This window comes from Bacillus rossius, chromosome 1 (assembly GCF_032445375.1).
Source record: "Bacillus rossius redtenbacheri isolate Brsri chromosome 1, Brsri_v3, whole genome shotgun sequence".
In the NCBI taxonomy this organism is placed as follows: Eukaryota; Metazoa; Arthropoda; class Insecta; order Phasmatodea; family Bacillidae; genus Bacillus; species Bacillus rossius.
Window position 1 is genome coordinate 94,803,344 of NC_086330.1, and position 14,367 is coordinate 94,817,710.

The window sequence follows — 14,367 nt, forward strand, 5'->3', positions numbered from 1 at the left end:
ACTAAGTTATTTATATATTCAATTTTACAGTGAAACACCACCAGTGATTATTTTATATTACCTGCAGTTATTTTTAACATGAAAAAGGTCTTAAATGCAATGATTTTAAGTAGTGATGGGCCGAGACTCGAAAATTGCGTTTTGTATAATTGTTTGCTATCAAAGTTAAGTGGCGAGTTAAAAATTAATTATGAAATATAAAGTATTTTATAAAGTGTAACTATTCAATGCAAATACAAAAGCATGTATTGGTTGGAAGTGCCAGCTTGCGATTGGCCGGCAACGTAACTGCGTTAGTGTTGTAGCAATAATCTTTAAATGTATTATACTTGTTATGGGAACGTTTATTGTAATGTTGCGCCAATTGTAGCACGGCCTTACACTTCCCATAAGTGAAAGTTTTCAAAAATGTTCTAATGATTGTGTGAAACTTACCCTAACCTTCGCGCCAACAAGCCTAAATTATATTCAATGTTTTTTATTGACTCGTGAATGCTACAGGCCGCAGCTAACTCGTTCGGTTCAAAATCAGGTAAATATGTAGTTGAGCGGTATTTGCGGAAAAAAAAATGTTAAAAATCTTAAAATACTTTTATTATATGCTCTTTAAATTCCTCTTTTCATTAAAGCTGGCGGATATAAGAAATTCCAAATACTTTAGGAGATATCGAATTTTTTAATTTTCACAGTTGGGCGATATTTGTTAAAAAAAATTTAAAAATTCCGAAAATACTTTTATTCTATGCTCTATACCTCAATTATTGAATTGTATTATATCAGTTAAGAATTTATTCTAAATGAATTATTTGTATTAATACTTGTATTTTAAATATATTTGATTAAGTGGGCCATGATATAACAAGACAACCATCTAAGGACTCTTAGCAATAAAGTGTAAATATTCAAGCTCGACTTAAGTGTCAAAGATTCAAATAAAAATTCAGACTCGAATCGACTCGACTTGAATTTATGATCTACAAACTCAACTCGAATCGACTCGAACTAATTATTGTAAAATTCGACTCGACTCGACTTGAAAATTTGCAGGTTCGTACATCTCTAATTTTAAGACATTTCAGTGCTTTTACCTTTGTTGGATGTAAGGTCTTCTAATGATTTTTTTTTTGTTATAGGTAGAGGCACGATTATATGGTAATGCGCGATAAAACGAAATAACACCGAAAACCGCTTGAAAACACGAAATAAAACGAAATTGTGCGAAATCTGCGATATGTCACGAAATTTCGTCTATCCTGATTATTTACGTTTTTTTTTTTTTTTTTTTCCATTTTGTAAGAACAATTCACTATCTTCAGCACAATCAAATATTTCTGACAGTAACTAGGAGCCATATAGGTATGTTATATGCGACGGTGATTCATTATAGATTTTAAAATAAAGTCTCGGAATTAACGTAATATTTTCTTTAAACGGTAATTTTGTGTACCATAATAATTATTTAAGATGTTGGTAACTATGATACAATGGCCGCCGTTCACTTTCTGTAAATACAAAAATAACAAACGTCCAAAATGTTTTTCTAATATTACGTTTTTAATCATTAAAATATTACACACTAAAGCGCATTGCTTTTACTGTTTATTTAAAATAAAGTACGAAGGGTATAAAAATAAAATTAACCCTGCTTAACGTAACGATTGTAAATAATAAATAGTACATGTTTATGTCAGTATTAATTTTCACGTACGTATGTTGGTATTCGGTATGTGTTTGTATTCGCATCTATTCTCCATTGTTTTGATCTTTCCAGCACGGCAAGTTTTAGCGTATTTAGAGGTTAAATTATTCCTATGTGATTAAAAATTGTTGATAATGCCTAAAACGAAGGTTTCTGCCAGTAACCGATCGAAAGAATTTTCCAGCGAAGGATTTTATTTCAGTGATAAAATTTTAATGTGCAAATTCTGTAACGGCAGGCTAGACGAGAGACGCGATACGCTTGTGAAACATGTCGCGAGTGAGAAACATAAGCGTTTGAGGCAAAACTCATCTGTTAAACGACATCCTTGTCTAAGAGTCTTTAATGCCATTAATTTGCTGTTCAACCCAAGAAATGTGAGTAGGGTTAGCATAGAAGATGCAAACCTACATAAGTCTCTGCATAACTTGCCTTCCGTTTCCCATCTTCCCATTGATACATTCATACATGTTGATTTCAAAAAAATAATTGAGGATGAACTTTCATTGCCAGAAACAAGCCAAATTGATGTTGCAAAGGTACTTTGCTCCCTTAAAGGGGACTACAGTGAATTTGCTGAAGCCAGTTTAAGGGCAATCTGGTTCCCAGCATCAAATGTTGATGCAGAACGTTCATTTTCCAGGTACTCACTGGTAGTTAGTGACAGAAGACAACGTCTCAATCCAGAAAATGCGGAAAATTTAACTATGATAGCATTTCAATAAAACCGCCTTAATAGTAACTTTGGAAGTGCTTAATTGTGTAATTTTGTAGTGTATGTGATTGGAATTAAGTCGTGAAATTTTTAGTAGTTATTTAAAATTTATGAATTTGCAAATTAACTTAAATATCTATGAATTTGCAAATGAACTTAATTGTAATTAGATCATGAGGTTTTAGTGTTTATTAATATTTGTTTTAATAAATTTGCATGTCGTACAGAAAAGTAAGAAAATTTTGCCGTGGGTATATTGAGCAAAAAAATAAAACCACATAACACCGAAATCTTTATTTCTTTACACCGAAATTTGTCTTAAAATAACACCACAAAATCTTGACTCTAGTTATAGGTTATAGTGTTATATTTATATATCTTTAAGTTTTGCTCTTTCCGCCTATTAGCATGAATAATGCAGTAAAAAACAATGTGGTTTATAATTATTAAAAAAATGTTTTGTCGTGAAATTGAAAACATCGAAAACATGCCATCGACTTTTATGAATGAAAGTACCGCTTCTTAATGTTTAAAAACACCAACAAATTCATGTCTCTAGTAATTATACGGTTCATGACTATTTATAGGACTTTCTCAGTTTTACTTAACACAAAAGTACTTGACCCATGTTACTTCCTCTCCCCTCCGATCATCCTTGTTTACACCCCTTCTGCATCCCACATTCCTTCCCCTCCTGCCAGCCATAAACAGAACAAATAACTGTCACCATGACCATGACCAATCAGTATGATCCCATCAAGATGCATAGCTTGCATTCCCGTGTAAAACTTTACCTCTAGCACATAGTTTGTTGCCTACTATACAAAAACCTAAGCATTATACCTGTCGCAGCATGTGTAAAGCGATTAAATTCATAATGACAGAGCGATTGGTATCGATCAAGCAATAAGACCCAACGCACCCTTGGTCAGCGTGCGCAGCTCGGGCACCAGCTTCCCAGCCCGGGGGTACGTCTGCGCCGCTGCCTCCCCTGCGGCCACGGCCGCGCGTGCAGTGGGCACCAAGGGACGGGTGGGTTTCCGCCGCCTCGCAGCAGGGGAGCGGGATCTGGATCGAGAACGAGAGTGAGAAAGGGATTTGGAGCGGGAGCGAGAGTGGGAGTCACGACTGTAAGAACTGTACGAGGAACGGCTGGAGCTGCGGCTGGAGCTGCAAAGAGAAGCACTTCGTTAGACAAGACCTACTTCAGGGCCAGGGATGAGGGTTTCCAGGGAAGGAATACATGTGGAGCAATAGCAATAAGCGTATGACCATCACCACAACCACCTAACTCCAACCCTCAAACAAGCATAGAATATATTTTTTTTTAAGTTACTACACTTAATGAAGTAATATTTTATTGAACAAAAGGTTTCAAAATCCATTTAAAGTCTAATTATATTAAACACCCAAATTATAATCTGACTAATACTACAGCGGTTAAAATACCAAAGTAAGATATGCATGTTTTATCAGAAGTAAAATTTAGGATAAATGCTAGACTCACTAATGTATAAAGATGATTGAAAATAATATTTATGAATGTAATTAATGGCATTTATAAGCATTGGTTTTTTAAGCATTTTAAGTTCAGTAGAATTATTATGTTTCTCAGACATAGTAAATACTTTTTCTCCAGTTAAAATAAATTTTGCAGGGCTTACATATCAGAATATTCATTAGGCTTGTGCAAATGTTAGTTGTTTTTTTTTTTTCCCCCGTTCAAACTGAATACAAATATGAATACCAAATTAATCTAGAATACAAATACTGAACTCAAATATAATAATGAAAATTGGAGTGACAAAAAAAATTTTCACGTCATGTAAACTATACAAAGGGGAAAAAATGGGAAAAGAGTACGTGTGATGAAACTAAGATACAGTCAAACCTCTCTGAAACGACCCCTCAGTTCCCAGGAATAGGGTCGTAATAGATGTTTCCCGAAATTTTCAGTTGATTTCAACCCCCCCCCCCCCCCCCCCCCATTCACAAACCGCTACTCGCTAAGAAACCAGCCGTACAATGGCAGGATGCTGTCACTCACAATGCTAGATGGCTTTGCTTTAAACCCACTTCAACCTTCATGACAAGTCCGTCGCCCTACAGGCCACCTCTAAAGAAAATATGTCAAAAGACAGTTTATTTTTACTGGTTAGTTTACATGTACATTTTCTGCTTGACGTAGTTAAACACACTAGAACCCCTATGTCAGGAACCCCGGATTTAACAAAGCAGTGATTTTACGAATACATTCTCGGGAACCGTCAAAAAATTGTACATTTTGACCAAAATGTGAAAATCAGAAGAAGAAAAAAAAATAGAAAAAAAAAAACCAAATGAAAGATCATTAAAATCTGTTAATTTTAACAAACACCTAATTTTTGTGTCTGCTTTAATACTTCCAATAATGTTCATGTAAGAATAATAAAAAAATAATAATGGGACATTTCCTTTAAAAATATGGCAGCGGTAGGTTCTGCAACGCGAGTGGGCGCACACTAAGCTCGCCCGGCTGGCTGGCGGCAGCGGCTTCATGGCGCATAAGCTCACCACTCCCTTCCCTCGTTCACATTCTTCAAGGCTAGCTCATCCCTCCCATACACACAAACCATCTAGTGTCCTCCCTTATAACACCCCAACTTCGCTCCCCTTAGAAAAACCTTCAGTGAAAAATAAAATTTGGCTATTATGAATGGGGCACTAAAGCGGTGAGGGAGGGTAAGATCGTTGTAAATATTTTCGGACCCCTCCCTCCCCAACAAACACGCCCAAAAAAAAGTATGTCAAAATATGTTTCTTTTCACACCAAGTTCGAGTTCAGTCATCTCTGGCAAGGAATTTACAAGCTTTCAAACTTAAATAAAAAAGTATTTTAATAGCAAGGGTCCTATGAAAAGGAATATACTGAACAAAATCAAGCTGCCGTCACCAAACAAAGCATAAAACAGCCCAATGCGTGGTCGCTTCGTTATTGCTCGCGCGAGAGGCGAGACGTGGAATGTTAGAAGAAAGATAAATGTGGGGGAGACAGACGGCAGCCTGTGTGTTTCCTGCTTGGGGAATAAGTGGTGTAGCCTTTTTTTTATGCTGGGTGAAGCGACCTTTTTCTATCAACCCACGGGAAAAGATAATTGCTTGAGCTGTCAAAATAAACATTGCTGCGGCAGTTAAAACAAGTCGAGGCGGGCGTGCATCTAGTCGGTCGCTGTGTATATCTACTCGAAAAACAAAACATCTCAATTCATAACAAGATTCCTTATAACCTACACGTATTGCCGGATGTTTTCAGCCTGATCCATGCAAGTTCTTTAGCCACGTTTTTAATGAAAACAACTGGTAGGCCAGTGTTGTGCCCTGTTTTGCAGACACATAAAGCTTTTATCAATTTGCTGACAGTTTTAATGTATTTTTACTCTCGTTAAAATGAAGCAGATAGCGTGATTGTTAACAAGTACAAGCAGCATCCGAGGTGCAGCGCACGGTACGGGGAGAGGGTGAGCAAGGGCGAGCGAGCGGCCGACTACCATGTTCACACGCTGCGGCTGGAGGGTTTTTCCTGCATTGTATTAATAGTAATTAATATTTAATGGTATTTTAATTATTAAGTCATAATACACAAAATCGGGGGGGAAAAAAATCCTGCTTAAGTCATCAACAGAAAATATACCAAATCGGACTTCAAAAACTAAGCAAACGTCAACCGATAGTAATCAAAATCAAGAGAAATCCAGCAGGTAACTTTGCCTTAACTGCGTACCACCCTAACAACTCGCAAAAAGGTAAATATAAACACGTTGCCACAAAAACCTTTATCTGCACCCTGCCGGCACAAAGGAACGTGGGATGGGGGTTGTCAAGCGCTGACAGCGGTCGACAGGAAGTGGTATCTATTTTTAGATATGCACTGCCTACAGCAGTACAGCACTCGGCAAGAGAAACGCAGTAACAAGCTACTCACCACAAGAAACTTATTTTGTCCGATTTTCTTCGGATTTTCAGCAATTTTTTCACGGTTCCACAAAATTGGGTTGTAATAGAGAGGTGGTCGCAATAAATGGGGTCCCAACAAAAAGGTTTTACTGTAATAGTTTATTTTCATGTTTGAAATGCAATAAATAGTGAGTGGTTTAAATCGTCCATGTGGTATTTACCACTACTGTTTTACAACACAGTAGTGAAATAACTATGAATACTTGTTGAGTCTTTAAATCTCCAAGTACTGTTCATGTTTTTGATTATACATCCCATTAACACATTTAAACTAGGTATTTACATACAAATGAAAAACTTATCAATAAACAATGGTAAACAAACTCATGAAGTATGCTGCGTCTAATATTCATTACTACGTAATTGAATATTCCTTATTATGAAAGTTTATCGTGAATATTCACAGTGAATTGTATTTTAATTCAAAGTAAATACTAATAATAAACTATTTGTATTCAAAAATTTGAACATCGCACAGGCCTAGTCTTATTATTACTTATGAAAAAATGATGCAACTTGCATCACAGTGCTCAACGACATTTGTTCTGATCAAATTGTAACATGAAAATTTGTAAACATTAACCCAAATTAATGTTAGGAAGAAAACTAGTTTTCTTTAGGCAAATTTGGCACAGAGAGCATTTTTGCCACTAATTACACTCTTTTTCTGTGTGTGAAATGTTTACTGTATGTAAGTTAATGGGAGAATCTGTATCATTAAGCTGGCACTGTTTCAAACATGGCTTTAAAATTAACCTAAGGTTACAAAATTACATTTGTCTAATATGTCAGCTAATTTCTAATGAGTCCTAAAAAATTGCCCGGGAAATGAAATACAGTGGAACCCGGCAATTATGTTCCCACGAATAGCGTTTTCCCGTCAATTAAACCATTTTTTGCTGGTCCCGCCATTTGTCCTATGTTTACAATAGATTAAATTCCCGCTAATCACACGGTAAAATCAAATGCCTTCCCTTTATATACACCGTTGTTGTTATCGAATAAAGCGCTTGTTGTTACGTGTTGCCAACCGCAACTGTAGTACGAATACATATTCCATTTTGATTCTATCGATTCCTCGAACAGAGTATGAGTATTGTTCTGTTACGTACATGCATGTTGTGCACTACGTCGCAAATGGAAATTCGGGTGCTTTTATTGTTACAAAATTTTTTCCTTCTTCAGATCGTTCCATGTAGTGAAAGGAACACGTCCGCGTAGCACATACATGTACAGTTTCTCGCTCCTTGGCAAATGTTGGCAACACTACTGCGAACCGCTGTGTTCGTGTGTTGGTTTGGTACCAGTGATTCTGGGCTTTATTTTTGTTTACCTTGACGTAAATTTTCATGCTTTATTGACACGTTCTACAGATAATTTATTCACGTTTGTGATTAAATTTTCGCAATATTCGTGCAATGGCGAGTGGTCGTGAAAGAAACGCTTTAACAGTTGAGCAAAAATTGAATATTTTGAGTCAGTTTGACAACCACGTTGGATCGCATGTGGCCTTAGCCAATGCATTAGATATTCCCGTGTCTACATTAAACACAATTGTTCGTAATCGAACATCCATCGAAAATGCCGCAGAACAAAGTGGACCAATGGCAAAAAAAATCAAAACTGTGGTGTCCAAATACCAAGGACTGGACGGCTTAGTTAAGGAGTGGTTTGATGGTACACGGGCAAACATTCCAGTGGACGGCAGGTTGATTTGCGAAAAAGAAACGCAGATTGCGGATCGCTTAGGCATTGAGTTTACTCCCTCAAATGGTTGGATTGATCGGTTCAAAAAGAGATATAATGTTGTGTACCATACTGTTTGCGGTGAAAGCAAAAGTGTTGATCTGGAAACAGTTGAACACTGGAAAAACATTTTGCCAGATGTGTTAAAGGGTTATCACCCTAAGGACATATTTAGTGCCGATGAGACTGGTCAAGTTGTTAAATGTTACGCCTATAACATATTTTTACATAAGTTTTGAGATTGCCATTAACTACTCAAGTTAATTGCAAACAAAAATAAAACCTATAGTTATTGTTGTAAAACTTTATAACAGCAAGCGTTGACTTGAAGAATAATACATATCTTCATGAAGTTTTTAGTAAAATTTTACTTTCCCCTCAATTACACTTTCCCCCGAATAACACCATTTTCAGTTTTCCCCTTGAAAAGTGTAATTCAGGTGTTCCACTGTAAATCAAATCAATAACTGTGGCAGGTTTCACAGTTGTTTTAGATAGTAAATTCAGACAAGCCAATGAGCACATTGCCAAAGTATGAAATACTGATCTCTCCAAAATAATTAATGCTCGGCATTTAACACTATTAAGAATTTTAAAAAAGTACAAACAATGTTCACATGCTGAAAAGTACCGTGACGTATGACCACGGCAGAGTACAGAACAAGACTTATGTCAATGAAGAAGAGTTCTCCAAAACACAAGCAGAGGGCACGCACACAAAAATTTGCAAGGTACATAAACATGTCAACATAACCACAAACTGTTGGTAACCAGGGTATCCATATAAATCTGTTATCAGATTTCCAACATTTCTGGGACTTTACATGACCAAAATTTCAAATTTCTCTCTTTTTTTTTTTTTTAAATTATTTTACCTATGTTACAATTTTCTAAAAAAAAAAAAAAAAAAAAATACAGCATCTACCATTCCCATAGCTGACATAAAATTTTATAAAATAAAAAAAAAAAATTCAAACAGAACCTTGCATATGCCGTTTTATAGTGTGTATGACAATGCACTATTACACCATTACAAAAAAATTATGCCACAGTCTGGGTAGTGACAGACGAGCATAAGATTTTCCCTCTCAAATTTCTAACATTTAGGGATTTATATTACTCTTTCTGGATTTCATGTAAATTCCTTGGCAATTCTAACTTCCCTTACTTTCCAGAATGTGAACAACATGATAATGTTATGTATTTCACACCCCTATACAAAATCTATAAATTGTAGAGACATATAACGTTATGTATTTCACACCCCTATACAAAATATATAAATTGTAGAGACATATAACATGATAGTTTCAAAGAACTATTGAATAAAGAATAAATTAATGAAATGTGAATTGAAAATTGAGCAAATGTAAAGAAAACTAAATATTAAAAGTAAGTTAAATATAATTATTACGAGGTTGAAGAATACGATGATCCAGAGGAGTACGACTTGCGGGTTGGTCTAGATGAGGTTCCTTTGCGGCCAGTAGGGGACTTGGAGCGCATCCACGGATCAGCCCATTCATCGCCACGAGCGCGGTGTGATGACGTCGTCGTGGTCTCAGTATACCTGCGAACCAACAAAATAATTACACAACAGCAGGGCATATGTGCTCCTGTAACACGACCACCACTCCAGAGCAAAAACAGAGCACAGGAATGCTAACGGATTGAGAAGCTAGTCTCATTAGATACAATTCCATAAATTTGTATAACCTAGAGAAAGTATTAAAATATGATTTATATATATAGCTTCAAGACTGTACACAGTATTATTATTAGAGGTGGGATGCAACTTAAAAAGGACTTAACAGCCAATGGTACAGTTTGGCCAGGAGATTTTCCAAGAAACCATTGAAAATCAAAACCAGGCTGGCTAACAAAATTAGAAGCAGGTTCCTCCCAAATTAATGTTTCAGTTCAAAGAAAAGTACTAAAAATTCTAAAATCCACCGTAGTTTAGAACCTGATACAAAAATTTAATGTTAAATATTATGTTACTTGTGTTAGTTTCCATATGTTTTCCTGATTTTTCTAATAAAATGATTATACACCCTCTTTTATAGCCTAATCGTCGCAGTTGCATAATCATAGCACCTATATTTTTGGCCATCAAAATTGGGATAAAAAAACTTCTTGCATAAACGTCGAATGTTTTTTTTTGGTCCCGCTATTAGATGCAGAGCGCTTTGTGTAGGTATCTTTACCGTATAAAACGATGTAATTTAAAGTAGAAATCTAATATTTATTCGGATATTATCACTTACTTATTTAACTAACGGAAATACGAAGTTGTCTGACGGGTAAATTTTCTTTTAAAGACGTTTTTAAAAGTTATCTTTTCCTGATCGTCTGCATCGCCGCGGTGTACCGGTGTAGATATATTTTCCGTATTAAACAATGTATTTTAAAGTAGAAATCTAATATTTATTCTGACATTACCACTTATTTAATTAATGGAAATACAAAGTTGTCTGACGTGTAAATTTTCTTTTAAAGACGTTTTTAAACGTTATTTCCTTTATCTGATTGTCTGCGTTGCCGCGATGTACCGCTTATGAACATGTAGCCAGCGCTAGTTGGCATCATTCATGTTTGATTATGTTGTTTCCTGTATAGAGCACGCGCACATAGTTGAATATCAATATCTCACCGATTGCATGCTCCGCGCACTCTTTTTCAGGTGCCGAGTTAACTACATTTGACGGCCTGCATTCTTTTGTGGCAAGTTACGTGTTAGTTCACGTCACAGATTCCAGTGGCTTGCGTTGGTGTTACAGTTCGGTTTTTCTATTTAAAGTTGAAGAAAGGTTTTTGTTTAATGAATTATTAATATAAATGTTTGGTGTGCTCTTGTATACTCTTCCTTTTTTTTTAAATAAACATACTTTCCATGAACTGGTTTTTTTTATGAATAACTTTACCTAGCAAATTTTTTTCCCCGCATAATCGTCCCACCCCTACTTTTCAAACTTGATTTTAGAATAAAATGTGCGAAGATAATGCGAGAAAAAATGGTAATATTTGCCATAGCTAGAGACAAAGTAAAGGAAGAATTCTACAGATGATGCCTACCTGTCCTCCCGCCATGGCTTCTCTACTCGTTGCATGATAACCTCACGGGTGGAGTGCAAAGATGAAGACTTCTTCTTCTTTTCGTACTTGTCATAGTAGTGGTCAGAAGGAGAGCGGCGGTACTTGGAACTGCTGCGGTAGTCAGATGATTCCACGCGCGCTGCGGAGCGTGAATCCCCTCCGCTGGGTTCATACTGCACCCGACGCCAGTAGTCGCCTCGGCTGTGCTGGTGGTAGTATGGGTGCTCCGTGGGGTACTCCTCAAACACACTGCCTTCCCGCACGTACTTCCCATCTGGCTCTGCCGCTTTCCTGTCGTAACAACAGCTACATTCACCATTCCCGCTCTCGCATTTATCTATTCAAGGGCATTACCTCATTCTGAATACACCACTAAAAGCAGAGTGTACTATATTTCTGAAAATTAAAATGACCCAAAAACATATTTTCTTTGCATTTAGGACAGTTCAAAAAAGGTTTTAAAATAGTCTAATATTTTTCAAAGATCTGAAATTAGCAGTATCAACTTTTAAGTTTATATGATTTCTAGCCCAGACAGTAATTGTGATAAATAAATCTTGTTTACACAAGCTAGGAACTATGACATTTTCTCAGTTTTCCAGACTTGATGTGATGATTTACACTGACATTTCACACTTAATGACAACTTTCCCCTTTATTTTTATAATTGTTGGGGCCATAGAAGGTGTTATATCTATTGATTTCTATGCTATCAAAGTTTAGCAAGTAAATTGATGTTTTATATGATTTTTCCCAAAAGAAGCTATGGGGACTTGTATAAACTATAACAGCAAATGCTTACAGAAATTTAAACTGCTCTTGAATGGTCCGGGGTGTTTCTGCAACAGAACTATACCACTGCATATCATATTTCTGTATAGCACATACTTTTGGTTTTTTTTTTCCTTTAAAAAGATATTTCTCTGTCTTTTTGCAATTTCCCTTATTTTCCCTAATTTCCTTGACCATTAACATTTTCCCTAATTTCTTCCGTTTTTACACATTTCATGTACAGTAGAACATGGTTGGTTATATGTTCCCAACTACAGTAAACTCCCGGTATATCGCGCCCCGATTGATCGCGGAATCGGGTATATCGCGGGTCAAACCATGTCCCCCAGTCAGAAATGAATAATAATGGAATAAATGGTTGATAGCCGATTAGGATAATTTTGCGTTGTAACTAACAAACTAAGAATCGGGCAGAAAAAAGCCTAGGCGTAGAAAATGTCCGCAGTGAAATTCTAAACAAGATATCTCCGTACATTATTCCTCTATCTTGTAGTGTTTTCAAATTATGGTCCAATCCAGCCCAGTGATATTTTCTGAAAGACTAGTTCTTAATGTCGCTTTATCTCACAAATGAAGCATCGGACAGGGGACCTGATAAAGCCCACCGTCCAGCGACATTATCCAGCGTGACTCGGCTGGGGATTGATGTTGGATAGGCTTGGTTGTCGGCAAGCGCTGGGTAGGGAGAGGCGAGCCGAGAATATGGAGAGAGGTAGAGATTAGAGCGGGCAGAAACATGGAGAGGGGGAGTGGGGGAGGGAATGTGTTCACGCAGCACACAGGCAGAGCATGAGTCACTTGACTGAGCAGCGTCCCTGCGTACAAGGCAAAATCAGGTAGTCCGGTGTTTAAAATTCCACTCCAGAATCATAATTGGTACATCTGTATATAAATGTTTTGTTACAACTTAAACCTACAGACGTTATATTATTGGGTAATTCATTGTATTATACACGTTCATCTTTTTACTTTGGTATAATGTTTTAACATTAAATGGTAAAGTAAATCAGCTAGCGTATTTTTAATCTTTGCCCAGGAATTCCCAGTGGTCCAATACTTACGTGAACCATACTGTACCACTTTTGCCGTGAGGTAGTAAACAATTCCCGGAAATGTTCATGTGTAGCGGTCTCCCGACCTTTAACCAGAGGCTGGGGAATATAACACTTGCCGATCCGAGAAACACACACTCAGCAACTCGACACAGTGTTTGGTGAAATAAGTAAAGACATAGTTTAACACGGTTTTTAATACGGCGTCACTGATTGCGCTAAAATTAAATTGGCGCAATTTTTGTTTCCCACACGTGACCATTTATAATTTACTGTAAGCATGGATAATAAAGTTTAACGACTTGACACGATAGACGATTCTTTATTTTTTATTGTACGAATGCTAGAATAGTTTTTTTCCTGTATCTGCGGCCTACTTCTGCAAAAGACAAGCTATCTGTAAGTAAATATAGAATTTTTATTTTGTTAATCAAACTCGGTACTTTGCGATTCATATTCGGTTTGAAGTATCACTACGGCCTTTCTTTTTAGAAGACTTCGACCACAGAATCGTGTGTAACCGCACACACTGCACTTACTTTGTTACGGACACTGACGAAGCAGATACAGTGGCTGACACCACGAGACTGGCAGCAGCTTGTGTGCCGCACGTGTGTATGGCGGCGTGTGGCGCGCTCGTAGGCCGTGCGACAAACTGTGCGCGGCATGCGGAAAAATAAAAACAATTCAACATTTAATATTTATCTTTAAAATTTATTATTTTTATTTTTTCACCCGCGTTTAGTGAAAACTGCGGATGCAAAGTCCGCACAACGGCGGGCCGTCTATACTGTGCGTGCTTGCCGACCTATTAGAACACAGGCGGTGTTTTATGCCTTTTGACCTTGGTCACATCGAAACATCGCGGTTATGCAACAACGCGGGTAAAAGTTATGTCCCCCGACAACCGCGTTAAATAGGGAGTGTACTATAATGATTAATACCTGCTTATAATGTCATATTTTACAATTACCAGCATTTTCCCGATAAGAACAATGTATTTACAACTCATGTATAACGTTTCATGAATCATGTGTTTCCAGTTAATACAGTTTGTTTTAGTTTCTATAATTCAATAAATGCAAAACCAAAATTTTAAACCCCTCTGATATAACACTTATCCCATCCTAATTGAATATTTTATATTTCCCTTGCATTTTTGTTAACAATCACCGTTATACCAACATAATACAACTGCAGTTATACCAAAGTTAAAAATTCAACTAGGTTTTGTAACGTTACAAGACCCCTGCCCTCCTAGCTAAATATTTTTC

At 36.7% G+C, this 14,367-nt stretch overlaps 1 protein-coding gene across 5 annotated transcripts in view; it reads right to left on the reverse strand.

Moving 5' to 3' along the window:
• LOC134540247 (zinc finger CCCH domain-containing protein 18-like) overlaps positions 1-14,367 on the reverse strand; it is a 173,137-nt gene that overhangs the window by 80,824 nt on the left and 77,946 nt on the right. For all 5 annotated transcript variants that reach the window (XM_063382899.1, XM_063382872.1, XM_063382909.1 and 2 more), the window contains exons 6-8: positions 11,229-11,540; positions 9,568-9,723; positions 3,337-3,584 (exon numbers count right to left, since the gene is read on the reverse strand). In XM_063382899.1, coding sequence (XP_063238969.1) covers positions 3,337-3,584; positions 9,568-9,723; positions 11,229-11,540 — 716 coding nt within the window. The remainder of the gene's footprint in view (positions 1-3,336; positions 3,585-9,567; positions 9,724-11,228; positions 11,541-14,367) is intronic.